This window comes from Vombatus ursinus, unplaced genomic scaffold (genome assembly GCF_900497805.2).
Source record: "Vombatus ursinus unplaced genomic scaffold, bare-nosed wombat genome assembly UNPS02014812.1, whole genome shotgun sequence".
Classification (NCBI taxonomy): domain Eukaryota; kingdom Metazoa; phylum Chordata; class Mammalia; order Diprotodontia; family Vombatidae; genus Vombatus; species Vombatus ursinus.
Genome location: NW_020954590.1, coordinates 13,273,156 through 13,286,699, shown reverse-complemented (window position 1 = coordinate 13,286,699; position 13,544 = coordinate 13,273,156). Strand labels below are relative to the sequence as shown.

Sequence of the window (13,544 nt, the reverse complement as noted above, 5' to 3'; positions counted from 1 at the left end):
ATAGATAGATAGATAGATAGATAGATAGATAGATAGATAGATAGATAGATAGATAGATAGATAGATAGATGAAAATTAATGGATTTCAATGGGAGAGACTGTCATGGTGGAGGTGGAGGCCACGGAGGTGGAAGGAGAGGTTTGGGGCCGTTCCTGGGGCTCCCCTGCTCATTTCTGAACGGTCCTCCATGGGACCTCATGATCTGAGAGCGCTAGAGGCTAAACCTGAGGACACAATGAAAAAATAAATCTCTGTTCTTCCCTGGGGGCACAGCCAGCCAGGCAGGCAAGGCTGTGAGGCCTGGCCTGCCAGCCTGCAGACATAGATGACAGCAAGGTAGTTGGAGGCAAAGTAAAGAAACCAGGTAAACATGGTTAGAAGCCAGCCAAAACTGACTTGAAGGCAAAGTTTGAGAGAAGCCCACAAAGTGCAAGAGAATGTATGGCCAGAAAGAAGCTGAGATATCAATATGTGGAAGAACTGGTGTCTAGTCAGGAGAGAACCCTCTGTGGTCTCAGAGGAGAAATGGAAATGTACAAGCAATTGTGTATGGCAATTGATCAAGGAAAAATCCCCTCTGAAAGAAAAAAAAATTAATGAATTTCTTTGAAACATTAACTATTTACAGTCTAATAAATTTGCAAGCTAAACATTCAACAGTTTTTTTTTTCTTTTTTAATAACTTCTACAAAAGGTTTTGCCATCATTCTATTCACCCCCAGCTAACACTCAAGGTCATGCAGGGTCAATACATTTTTGAACATGACCATTAAGGGAATTTCTTTTGCTTAATTATGCATATTTGTTACAAGGCTGTTACTCTCCAGTAGGGAGGGAAAATAAATGTACGTTAATTGAAAAAAAAATTAACTCAAAATAAACAAATGAATATTCATCCTGCAAGCTTTATACAGATCCTGGTCCTTGGATTAGCTTGCAAAAGGCTGATAGAGCAACAGAAAGGAGCCCTCCCTTCAGCTGCAAGTGCTCAAGCAGGTATTGGGAGCATTCACACTCCCATTTCATCCAAAATCCAGCCAACTGTAAATACAAACCCTTCAACCAATCCACTGGGTAGAACATACACATGATTTACGAATTGGGTTTTACTGTCACTTTTTAGTGGAAAAAAGGTAATTTTTGCCACATAACTTGATTTGTAAAGCATTTGCTGATAAACACTGGGGATGAGGTAGCCCAGTTACCTCTCCAACCCTCTGAATTCACCCAAAGGACCTAGATCAACATTGTCCACAGTTTTTGAGGTAATAAAATACTTGCTAATGTTAGAAATGAAAATTATTTACTCTTGGATTTTTAACATTTTACTATTAAATATTATGTATACCAATGTGGCCAGCAGCTTATAAGAACTATAATGTGTACCATAATCCTCAAATTTCCCAACCATTTCTATCAAGTGCATAAAGTATATTTTATCCTACTACCTGCATTATATATTAACTAACAAGAGGGCTAAAAAAGTTCTAAAATGCTATTCTAGACCAGGAATTCCAAATTTCTAAAACATGCACAAGGTGATGATCTAACAGGAAACCTTAGGAGAAGGTGAGTTATTATACCAATTTTGGAAACTATCACTTTAAAAAAATAAATAAGCCATCATTAATATAAATCAAAACAAGAAATAAGCTAACATTCTTTATTATTCAGGACTGAAACAACTCTAAGGTAACTTCAAGTAACTACCATCCTTGACTTATAAAATCAGTAATACTCACAAAAAATTCTCAAATTATAGCCTGCCCCCTTAGGCTTATTATACTAACTAAGGGATAACAGGCAAATTAAGATTAACATGTTTCTCATTTACTTTAACAGGTACTTTCTAATGGTTTTAGTATTCCTCCCTTCTTACATTTCCAATATTACTCGACTTTCCCTCTAGATTTTATCTTGTTTGATTTAAGGCTAAAGTAATCAGATTGTCTTAACTTTTCATTTCATGTTAAGGACTAAAATAGAATACTTTAAGCCAACTTTCTACATTATATGAAAACATTTTTTACCCTAGACAATTTCAGTTTCACTACCACGCCGTGTAATACGCATTACTATACCAAAGACTTATTAAGACTAGGATCCCAAAAAAACTAACATTCTGAAATAAAATGAGGCAAATTTCTAATAAATCCAATCATTTTAATTTACCTACCAGTCCGCATAAAAATTTAATTTTAAAATTAATTGGAAGTTTCTACTTTAATAACATAATGACTGTTTTACAGTTCAGTAGTATTACCCTTCTATCCTAAAAATGAGAACGTAAGAATGGCAATAAAATGTATTTACTTAATGAAAGAGGATCAGTTCAGAATAATGTGCCCTTCCTCTTAACTCTCTCCCAAAGTTAAGAGTAGAAAGAATCACACTTTTTTCCAGGAGAAAAGAAACAAGAAAGCCAACATACTTATCAGGTTTCCTCTGGCATCTCTGAGTGGAGCACCCCCTCCACCTTTTCCCCAGGGATTGTAACTTCTCATTTCAGCTTCAAGTTTAGCTTCATATTCTTCTTTTTCCTCTCGCTCTTTCCTCCGTCTTGCTTCTCTTTCCCGTATCTCAACACAATAAGAAACAATTTACAATGCTGTACTGCCAATCTGACACAATCAAAATTAATGATACCATTATTAATTTTACTCCTCTTTTCCAAATCACTGAAAAAAAAAGCCCTAGTTTTTTCTTTGTAAGAAGTATTCAATTCACAAATATAGTTACCAATTCACAAAAATTCATCATGCTGTCATTCATTTCTCTACCACCAATGATAATCATTTCCCATCTAGGACATCCTCCTTAATTGCAATAGACTACCTACTATACCTTGTATATTCCTCCTGGGATAGTTCTGTGAAAACTCCTGGTACTCCTGTCGAGCCTCCTACAACTGCACTGCCTTGGAAGCTGAGTAGTTCCTAGATCCTTTACCTCTACACGACTCCTGGAGTTCCTTCCAATTCAGGACTCCAAAGAGACCCCAAGCTTGGAAACAGGTTCAGAAATCAGAGGAGTTGGGGACTCAAAGCTACTACTGGTACTATTTCAGATACCTTATCAATTAAGAAAGGCTATTTGTAGGCTATCTGGAGACTCAAATGACCATCATTTCTACAGCATTATACCCAAGGTACAGAAAAAGACATACAGTTTTAGACTTGACAAGTCTGTGGGTTTGTTTTCCTTGATTATGTTTATTTGTTACAAGGATTGTGTTTTCTGCCTTTTAAACTGAGAGGGTTAGGGGGAAGGAGGAAGAGGAAGAAAAGGAAAACAAGCTAGGAACAGTACTGCCAAAAAAAGAAGAAGGGCAGAGTCACTTGAGTTATCTTTAAAAATGCACAGAAGGGAACAGGAAGGCGTTCAGAGGAAAATAAAAGCATGCAGGACAGCTTTGAAAGTAACATGTTTAATTTATTATATGCTGTTTTTTAAAAATCAAGCTTGTGTATAACAGAAATTGATAGCTTCACATATTTATCCTCTTTTTTGGTTATATTTTATATATGGAAATACTCTATTTTTTAAAAGTATTTAATAAATTCAGCATAATATTTTTGCTTTTTTTTGGTGAGGCAATTGGGATTAAGTGACTTGCCCAGGGTCAAACAACTAATACATGTTAAGAGAATCTGAACTCAGGTCCTCCTGACTCCAAGGCCAGAGCTCTATTCACTGCGCCACCTACCTGCCCCTCAGCATAATTTTTTTAAAAGAAACTTTAGGAACACAAACTGATCTGAGTTAGAGACTGCCTATATATCTACATAGGATTCTCTATATAATTAGATAGCTCTGAGAAAGCATACATACAAATGAATCCTGGAACCACTACATTCAAGAATAAATGTCTAGGAGCAGCTAGGTGGACAGTGCATAGAGCACCAGCCCTGGAGTCAGGAGGGCCTGCGTTCAAATCTGGCCTGAAACACTTGATGCTTACTAGCTGTGTGACCCTGGGCAAGTCACTTAACCCCACTGCCTTGCTAGAAAACAAGAAAAGAAAAAAAAAGAAAAGAATAAATGTCTAAATGGATACATGAAGGTGGATAAACTATAGCTAGAGTTTTTCACTTGTGGAAAGTAAATTTTTAAGAGACCATATAAAAATAAACAAGAGCTAAATACTAAATAGCCACTTCTAAATGTGTTACAATATTCAAGTCCAATATTAATATAAAAAATATTGTAAGTAGAACTGCATTTATTTCACTCCTAACAAATCAAATCTTGGAGGTGAGCTATACAATACTTCAATAAAGGTAAAATATCAAAGGTTCTTACTTCATTCCTGGGTCCGTACTACTCCAACTTTCATTTCCCTGCTCCTCCTGGCAGCTTCTGGCTTCAATACCCCAAGCTTGTTGCTACTCTCCCAACCCACTGCATTACCTTATTCCTATGGCCTCTATCTCTAAGACCATGCCTTGATCTCGGCTGCCCACCCTAATATTTCTTATGGACACTGGCCAAACCAGCATCAAGCCCTTTGGCTGGGGTGGTCAAACTGAGCTGACCCAGGGAGTAGTAGCCTCAAAAGCAAAGAGTCCATCAAGGGCTGATGGAAATGAATAAAGAGTAAATGAAGTCCAGGACCTGAGCTACACAACAGCCTAGCTCAGAGATTTGAAGAAACAAATAATACAGATTTTCAACTATTCATAGTTTCATGTCCTAGTAAACATGAATGGGTATGATCTACCATAATATTTTAAAATAACTTAAGTATATTATTTTTTAAAAGCAGCCTTCAAGATAAATACTCCATACAAAGCTGCTCTGACCAGTTTCAATGTACAATAATACTGTTAATAAATTATAACCAAGCTCCACCCTAAAGTAAGTCCTGCTAGGACATCCTTCAGCCAATCGCCAGAGATTCACCCTTCTCAAGAATGGTTCTAAGATAAGGTCTGTGTTCTCTGGTTAGACTGCTAAATAGCAAAGGGAAATGTAAAACACTTAACAAACAATACTGAGAAATTATGTCCAACGATCTAAAATTTCTCACTAAAACAGATTTTAAATCAGGAGATAGATCATTTTGTTAGGTAAAGTCAGCTCTTCTTTGAATTTTTCCTTCCAGGATATCATTAAATGCTCTGATCTGTGCCAGATTTCTCCTCCTCCCTAATGTTTTCCTTCCCCCAATTCTGCTATTTGGCAGAACAAAACCTCAAGAACCCCTCTGATGCCATTCAAATAATCCTGCCCCCTTCATATATAGTCTCAGCAGTCCTCTGCCCTCAGCCACAATGATTCAACTAAAGTTGTATTTTTGTGAAACCAATGGGTAGAATGGGCACTGGGTAAGATACTCATGTACATTTTAAACATGCTGTTTTCTGATAGGAAGTACTATGCTTAGCATCAATTCATCTCGTGTATTTAAAAATGGGCAACCTAGTTTATAAGGTTAAGATCCTTAATTTTGCTATTATTACGTAATTAGAAAGACTGTCTAAACTGGTTTACCATTTGGACTATGACTGAATTTTTAACTATTCTTTATTTTAAAAATCATTTTCTCCTAAATAAAGCATTTTGTTAAACACAAGTCTTACATGAAACAAACTTCAGCAATTGTAAAGTCTAGTTTGCCTAAAGACTGGAAATAGTTAAGTCAAAAACACTTAGAGAATTCTTGGCAAATACACAATGCTGACAATCAAGCAGAGTTTTAGAATAAAGATGAATTGATTCCATTCTCCCAAATAATTCCCCCATGTGTACATTGAAATAGTTATCCTATTTTATACCTGTTGCTGCAAATCATATTGATAAGATTGAACTGATTCCTTGGTAGCCCTTGGTTTATCTTCAAAAATGAGTCCTCCTGTTCTTGTCCTATCACTCACAGTGCTCAGTTCATTCAAAATATTTTTGTTCCTGTTTGAAATACATAATTAATAATGTGAAATGTATTTAGAAAATTAAAACAAAATAGTTTGTTGAAATAACATGGAATCTATGCTAAGCTAAAATGGGATGACTTTGAGGTGGTGAATGGTAGACTACACATCAAAGATACAATCTCAAAAAAAACCTCAGGATGACAACAAAAGAAATAACTTACAAAAGGCCTAAAATAATAAGACCTAATATGTAAACATATTTAGACTCAATTTTAGTACAGTAAAAAAGAATATCAAAACGGTAAGTAGGCCAGTTCAAAATGAACAGAAGATTCCTGAACAAATATAAAATTTAAAACGTAGCAAGAGAAAAAAATGTAATACATATAACCCTTGAACAACAAAATGTTCTGTGGCTTAAACATTGCAAATTACAGAACACGTGATCCTTGCAACTTAAAGCAAACCTGCCATTTAAAAAACCAAACTTAAAAAGGACAAATTAGGGAGTTATTATTTACCAAACAAACAGACTCTTCACTTTATACAATAATTCCAAACATTAAGTTGTTAGACTTCTTGATGTATTTAAAATATCACTTTATCTACAAAAATTCAATTTACGTAAACTTTTTCAGGAACATATCTCTTACACAAGGAAGACATACACGTATATAACATCACATTACTCTTCTATTTACTAAGTTTTGAATATTCCCTCATTTTAAAAAACTTAAATTTTAGTTAAAAAACTAAAATCAATGAGAAATTTTAATGATGAAACATATTCCTAAAGAAAGCCTAAATCAATTCAAAGAAAAATATGTAATTATTTAAAATTACAAAAGGGAAAGAAAAATTCAAAGAAAAGCACCGTTAGCTATCTCACCTTTCTCTTCAAACCTCTCTGAACCTCCTATTGACAATAACAATAACAGCTGGCATTTATAGACTGCTTTAAAGTTTGCAAAGCTCTTTACAAATATTATCTCATTTTAACTTCATAACAACCCTGAAAGTTAAGTGCTATTATTATCTCCATTTTAGAGATGAGGAGAGTGAGACAGATGGATATTAACTGACTTCCTCAAGGGGCCAGATTTGACCTCTGCTCTTCTTACCTCAAGGTCCAGCACTGTACTAGGTCACCTAGCTGCCTGCCTAGTGACCAGGAGGGGAAAAAAAGTGTGAAAGCACTTTTTCTTCATAATTCTAATGTAATCAGTGGATAAAGGCCCCCAAAATAAAACAATCTAAGGCTACTATCAAAATAGGCAAATAACAATCAACAAGATGGATGCAAATAGTTGAACCCACGCCATACTTCAATTTCAAGACAGTTTATTATGATACCAAGGAGCTTCTCCAGATATCATCAGAAAGCAACTTTATTAAAATATGACACAATCTTCTGAACTACAACATATTATGAAGCAAATGATACTCAAAGGACAAATGCAAACAAGTAGAACAGTACTGGTATGGAGCATACAGAAAAAAGCGTAAAAAAATAAAACTTATCAGTGGCTTTCTGGCAGCAGCATACAGGTAAGTGGATTAGTTGCACTGTTTCTAGTATTCTAAATAAAAGCAACCCTAGAGTGGAAAAGGACCACTGATTTTCTTTGCTCTAATTCAGTTTTCTTGAAGAGACCTCAAATCAAACTGACATACTCATATTAAAATTAATTTTGACAGGATGGAATGCTAGGGCAAAACTATGTAAAATGGTATTCAGGATAAAAAGGCTAAGTAGAAAGCATTTAATTTAGGTTAAAAAAATCATTTGTTAAAAATTGGTGATTACTTGATTTATCAACGCATAAATGAGAAAGATCTAACAGTCTTCACCTAATCACAGGCTTGACATGAAACAATGATCTAATAGCTGACTTTTTTTTTAGGTTGCTAAAATAAATAATACAATCTGAGATGACACTAAATAAAAGAACAGTGTCCAGTAGGCAGACCAGTTACTCAAGTGAATTAAAGAGACAGGAATGCCATAGGATGGGAACGTGTGAATAGGTTGATATCTGGAACATTAGACAGTGTTCTCAACACAGATCTATTAAAGAACGTTCAAATATATAAATAATAGTCAACAAACACATACACACACATATATACATACATACACACACAAACACACATACACACACTAAGACTCTACAGTAGAAAGTAGTTGATTTAGAAAGGGTTAATGTACTTAAAATCCCTCCCAAAATTATGTTATATAGACTTACATAATGGGTCCCACTGGTTCACAAGCATCAGGGGCACTAGCAAAGGTTGGTGGAGGTATTCCCATCATTCCTGGGTTATCTAGACAAAATAAGAAAATATGTAGTCAATCTGAGATATCTATAAAACAAACAAAAAAAAAATTAAGAGCACCTAGAGCAAAGGCATATGAAAAAAATCACCAACAAAAAAAAATGACCAAAGAACTACAAAAAATTTTAATCATATTGTTCTGCTTTACCAATTCAAAAAGAAAAAAAAAATACATCACATTTTCTAAAAACAACTTAAAAGGTGCTAAAGCAGTGATTTGTACTATGCATCACTGTGGATTTCAAAATAACATTTTTTTAAAAAAAGCTAACAAGATAATACAAAATGCATTGTATTACTTTTCTTATTCAAAAATTTTAGAAATCTATCTTGTCATATTTTCCACCAAGAAACCAAGTTTCCTTTCTGAACTAATAGGTAATATACTTACTGAAGCATTAACTTACAATATACAAGACTGGGATCCAAAGGATTCCTGGCCCCATAAAAATAATATGCTTCATCATAAGGAGTTCGATAGTTGAGCAAAGACGGTGCAGGTGGAGGGGCTAGGGGTGGAGGTAGTGATGTAATCCTATATCAAAATAAAGTCAGAAAATCCATTTCATATTTCACTGTATAGCTAACAGAAATTAAGATTAAAAAGGCCCCATATAGCAGAATTTTATTGTTACAAATCCAATATTTGCTATAATGTGTCCTCATATAATACAGATTTAAGTGTAATTGGAATAAGAAATTAAATCCCCTCATTTCAGGCATATGTTGATATAAGAAGTAATTTAGAAGAATTTAGTAATGATCCAAATGCATAGTTTCTTTTTTTTTAATGCTTTACTCTTAGATTCAAGAGAACAGGATTTCTGCTATGTCACTAAGGTCCCTTCCACTTCTAAATTTGTGAACCCATAAAGAAAGTGATGAATTAATTTCCTTTTAAAACACATTTGAAAAATAAAAATAAAAAATATAAAAAAAAAATAAAACACATTTGGTTGAAAGTAGAAAGTTTACCCCTTCTTCTAAAATAGGCCTGTTACCAAGCCTCTTAGTAAATGTTTTTATGCATCCAAAATAAAGCAATGCTCTTAATTAAAAACAAAAACAAAAAAACCACCTGTAAAGCATAACAACTAGTCTTAATTTAACTTTGGGCTAAACAAAAGAAATTTGCGACTTCTTATCAAAAAACAAGATTTATAGAACTTTCATATATGAGAGCTTTAAATAACTTGAACACTGTCTTCAAAACAAAGAAGAAAAAATCACCAGTTTTAAATCATGTATGATAAAAAGCCATTCATAATGGCAGCAGTAGTGAGAGAGAAAGATTAAGAAAAAAAGGAAAGAAATTGGGTGGGGGTGGGAGTGGGAAAGAAAACCCTGTCCCCTACCACCAATGCACTCCAAGATTCAATATTAGGTGTCAATAGTGTTCTGATGCCATCCCAGGACCCCATCACCACTTCTCCTTTGCCCTCCATCTCCAAGTTCCTTCTACCACAAATGGAAGAGAAAAGAAAAAATTAAGGCAAGAGGGAGAAAGCTTGAGGGTACAGAAAATGAGGTGAAAGAAAAAGGGAGTATAACACAGGGAGGGATGAGAGAGGAGGAAAATAGAGAAGGTATGAGAAAGAAGAAAAAAGAAAGAACTGGTAAAGGGAAAGGAGGAATTTGTAAAAGAAGGAAAACTCATTTGACATTTTTCCATACTACTCCTACTCACTCCCCTTTTCATGGTACCAGGAGCCTTCCAAACACATTCTTATTCAGATGCATACCCACAAGTACATCCTCATGTACACATACACACCTACTCATAGACATAGACTCACATACATCCCACACACATTTCCATATATAAATATGTGTGTGTGTGTGTGTGTGTGTGTACACACACACCTAACCACAGATATTTGTGCATCTGTATGTCCATATGCATCCCCACACAGGAACATTTCCCCTACAAGTCCTCTTGGCACACATATCGTTCCTTGTTGCCAAGTCCCTCCCAAATACACACTGCACCCTTATTTCCCACATAAGTTCTACTCATAAGTTGAGACATATACCCCCTGATGTATCCATCTCCCCAGGTCCCACACATACATCTCCATATGTCTACCATCCATACATCCCTCCAAGTCCCCACACATACTTTTCTTATATCTACAGCTCTCTCACAGGTATACAACCATGTTACTTCCAGATATCTTCCTACATACAGCTCCTCTCCATGTGCCTATCATTCACCCACATATATACCCATACCCTAGTAGCCCCTCTCCCACACATATAATGTCCAATGCTCCTCCCCACTAACAAGTAAGTGGTGCCAATGATATTTTATCATCTATCATATACCATTTGGAAGGAAGTCACCATCACTGTTTTATAGAAAAAAATGAAAACTCTGACTTGAAGGAAGAGTCAGTGGTATAGAAGTATAGAATCTTTACTCCCAATTCTTAGGGTAGCTCTTTATAGAGGAATGAGAATGTGGTCACTCTTGGGACCCATCTCTAGCCAGGTATATCTTTCTACACTCATGTAGTCCTCCATTTCCTTCACACAGATGTATTACACACACATATGGCATGTTCACAAATGTACTCATGAACTTACACAGTGGAGTCTAAATCCAAAGAAACATAAAAATATACACACAGAGTCTATAAGCATATATTGTGTGTGTGTGTGTACATATATACATATGCATACACATACACATATATATACATACATAAAAATATATGCATATACATACAAATATATACAAAAACTGTTTAGTCATGAACACAAATACAAATACAGATTTGCAGGAAATTATTAACCTTACTTAAGGAGATTCTGCTTTACAAAAGTGTTCTCAAATAAGAAGTTATCCTAGTGGGAGTATGAAATTATTCAATTTCTTAAAATTTTATTGATATATAACTTTTTAGGAATATATCTGTTATCTGCAATGGAATATTAATGTATTCTCCTTTTTTAAGTGGAGGAGATGTACGGACCAATTCCAACCAAAATCCAAAGAAAGATCAAGCGAGGTTATTTACTTGCTCTCCCAACCTTCACCTAGATCTACAAATAGGAAAACTCACTTTCCAAGGTATTGAAACCACAAAGGAAAAAAAAGGGGGGGTAGGGGGGATAGAGGTGGGGATGTTTTGACATAATCAAGGTATTTAAGATACAGGATGTCCTAAACATCTTGGTGAAGTTTTAAGCTTTACTTACACTTCACTAAGATTTTTGGAACAGCCTGTATTTAAGATCTTTGGGAACACTGAAGTAGGATGTCTCATACTTCCTCTATTCAACAATGAGCTTTTCTCTAGATTTCTATAACTTCAATAATTCCAACAGTGGAATTCCTTAAGAAGTTTTCCAAAAGAAAAGGGAAAAAAACATCCATTTACTTTGCTTCCTCAGAAATCCTTTTCTGGTACAGCCTAGCTGACTCTCCCAAGTTGCTTACTTCAAAATTATTTTGAAGGAACAAAAATGTGTCTTTTACACATTTCACTGGTCATCTAATCTCCTTTCCTTTTGTCCTGCCTTTTCAACCAAGTATCTGCAATGCAGCAAGACAGCTGAACATTTGAGGCAATGAATAATCCTCATCTCTCTTACCTCTTTGGAACTTTATGAACTGTATTTAACTTTATAAACTACATATCAATGTTGTTATCCAACCTGTCATTAACAGACATAAAATCTGACAATAGGTAGTACAGCACAGGAAATATCGATGTTAACAGCAGCATCTTTGAAATGGAGAAAAAAATACTTTATGAACAGAATAGTGACAGTAAGATGAATAATTATAGTACAGACCACAGGAATAGAAAGCACAAGAAGGATGCATACCTTACATTTATGGATCTCAAGTAATGAATACCATTAATTCTTTAAGCCTTAGTATAATATACAACTTATACTGGATCTACAGTCTGAAAATTTATTATGATAGTTAAGGCCTATCTTAGGCATTCAAGCTTTCTAAGGCCTAACTTGCCATAGAAAAGTAGCTAAAGAAAGACACCAGTCAGAATGATTCACATATAAAAGACAAAGTCACACTGGATTTTTCTTTTCATAAGAAATTAAAGGAAGAATTCAATGTTTGCCAAGTGGAAATTTCCAAAACCAGCAACACAATATAGTTTACATATTTTCAAAGGGATATTACAAAGAATGATCACTCTAAATTAAAACCTAAAACAAATTTTAAAGTAATTAACATTCATCTGAAAGGGATAAAAAACGTTCAATAATTTTTCTTGGTTTCACAAAGTCAGGAACTAAAGATAATAAAATCAAATGTTATAATTGAAGAAATCATTCAAAATAATTTGACAATTCTCTAAGGAGAGCATTTTCTTCATGATTAAATTCACAAATTCATCTAAATGTCAAAAACAATAGCTTACCTAATTCCTAAAAAGAAAAACATTATAAACAAGCACCTGGATGACATCATTTCACCAAGGGTAGTGTTGATCCCTTGGTTAAAGTCTTCACTTAAAGATGGCCTAGGCAGGTCAGATAAGGTGGGAAGAGGTGTCTGGAAAGCTACTTTGGGCCTTTCCGGTGGAATCTTCTCTTCCAAAAGTGAAAACTTCTTTTCATAACATCTTGGGCTCATACCTAACTGCTTTAGTCTATCAGGCTAAAAAAAAGAAAAATAAATGATTATTCTGTAAATTCACTGATGCTAATGACTGGAAGGGGTTTCAAGAGGTAATCATCCCTAACCCTAATAATATAATAATTAAATAACCCAAAAGTCCTTCAGTCAAGTAAAGTGTCACTTCGTCACTTTACAGATGAGAAAACTAAGGTCCACAAGGACCAAGTGAATGAAAAGACCTAACCAAAAAAAAAAAAAGTACAAAAGAAGGATGTAGAAGCCAAGGCTCCTTCTTGTAAGAGTCATATTTCTCTCCACACAGTCACCATGGTTGATTCCATGGCAGCACAGCAGAAGAAGCCTGGGATACTGGGGAGGGAGGGAGGGTCAAAAGAAGCATACTTCCCTGGGCATCAGAATATTAGCATCAAAAGCTTATAGTTGTATAGTGCTTTAAGGTTTACAGAGGGCTTTTCTCACAACACCTAGCCTGGATGTGACATCAGAAGCCATGGGCTAGATATTTCTGCCATGACTAGCCTTTTCACCTCAGGCAGATACATCACTTACCTTCTCTAAACCTACGTTTCTTCATCTGCAAAATAATGGGGGCAGCTATGTGGCACTAGGCCTGGAGTCTGGAAGACTCATCTTCCTGAGTTCAAATCTGGCCTCAGACATTTCCAAACTGTGTGACCCTGAGCAAGTCACTTAACTCTTTTGTCTCAGTTTCCAC

The 13,544-nt window shown here is 35.1% G+C and overlaps 1 protein-coding gene across 14 annotated transcripts in view; it reads right to left on the bottom strand.

Moving 5' to 3' along the window:
* Window positions 1–13,544, bottom strand: part of LOC114053777 (centrosome and spindle pole-associated protein 1-like) — a 133,484-nt gene that overhangs the window by 50,321 nt on the left and 69,619 nt on the right. For 9 of the 14 annotated variants that reach the window (XR_003570422.1, XM_027876904.1, XM_027876903.1 and 6 more), the window contains 5 exons: window positions 12,609–12,847; window positions 8,619–8,746; window positions 8,121–8,199; window positions 5,779–5,908; window positions 2,433–2,580 (listed from right to left, as the gene is read on the bottom strand). Coding sequence is in view for 13 of the 14 variants with exons in the window: in XM_027876904.1 (XP_027732705.1) it covers window positions 2,433–2,580; window positions 5,779–5,908; window positions 8,121–8,199; window positions 8,619–8,746; window positions 12,609–12,847 (724 nt within the window). In the remaining variant the exon portion in view is untranslated. The remainder of the gene's footprint in view (window positions 1–2,432; window positions 2,581–5,778; window positions 5,909–8,120; window positions 8,200–8,618; window positions 8,747–12,608; window positions 12,848–13,544) is intronic. The other 5 variants (XM_027876905.1, XM_027876908.1, XM_027876914.1 and 2 more) reach the window with 2 other exon arrangements.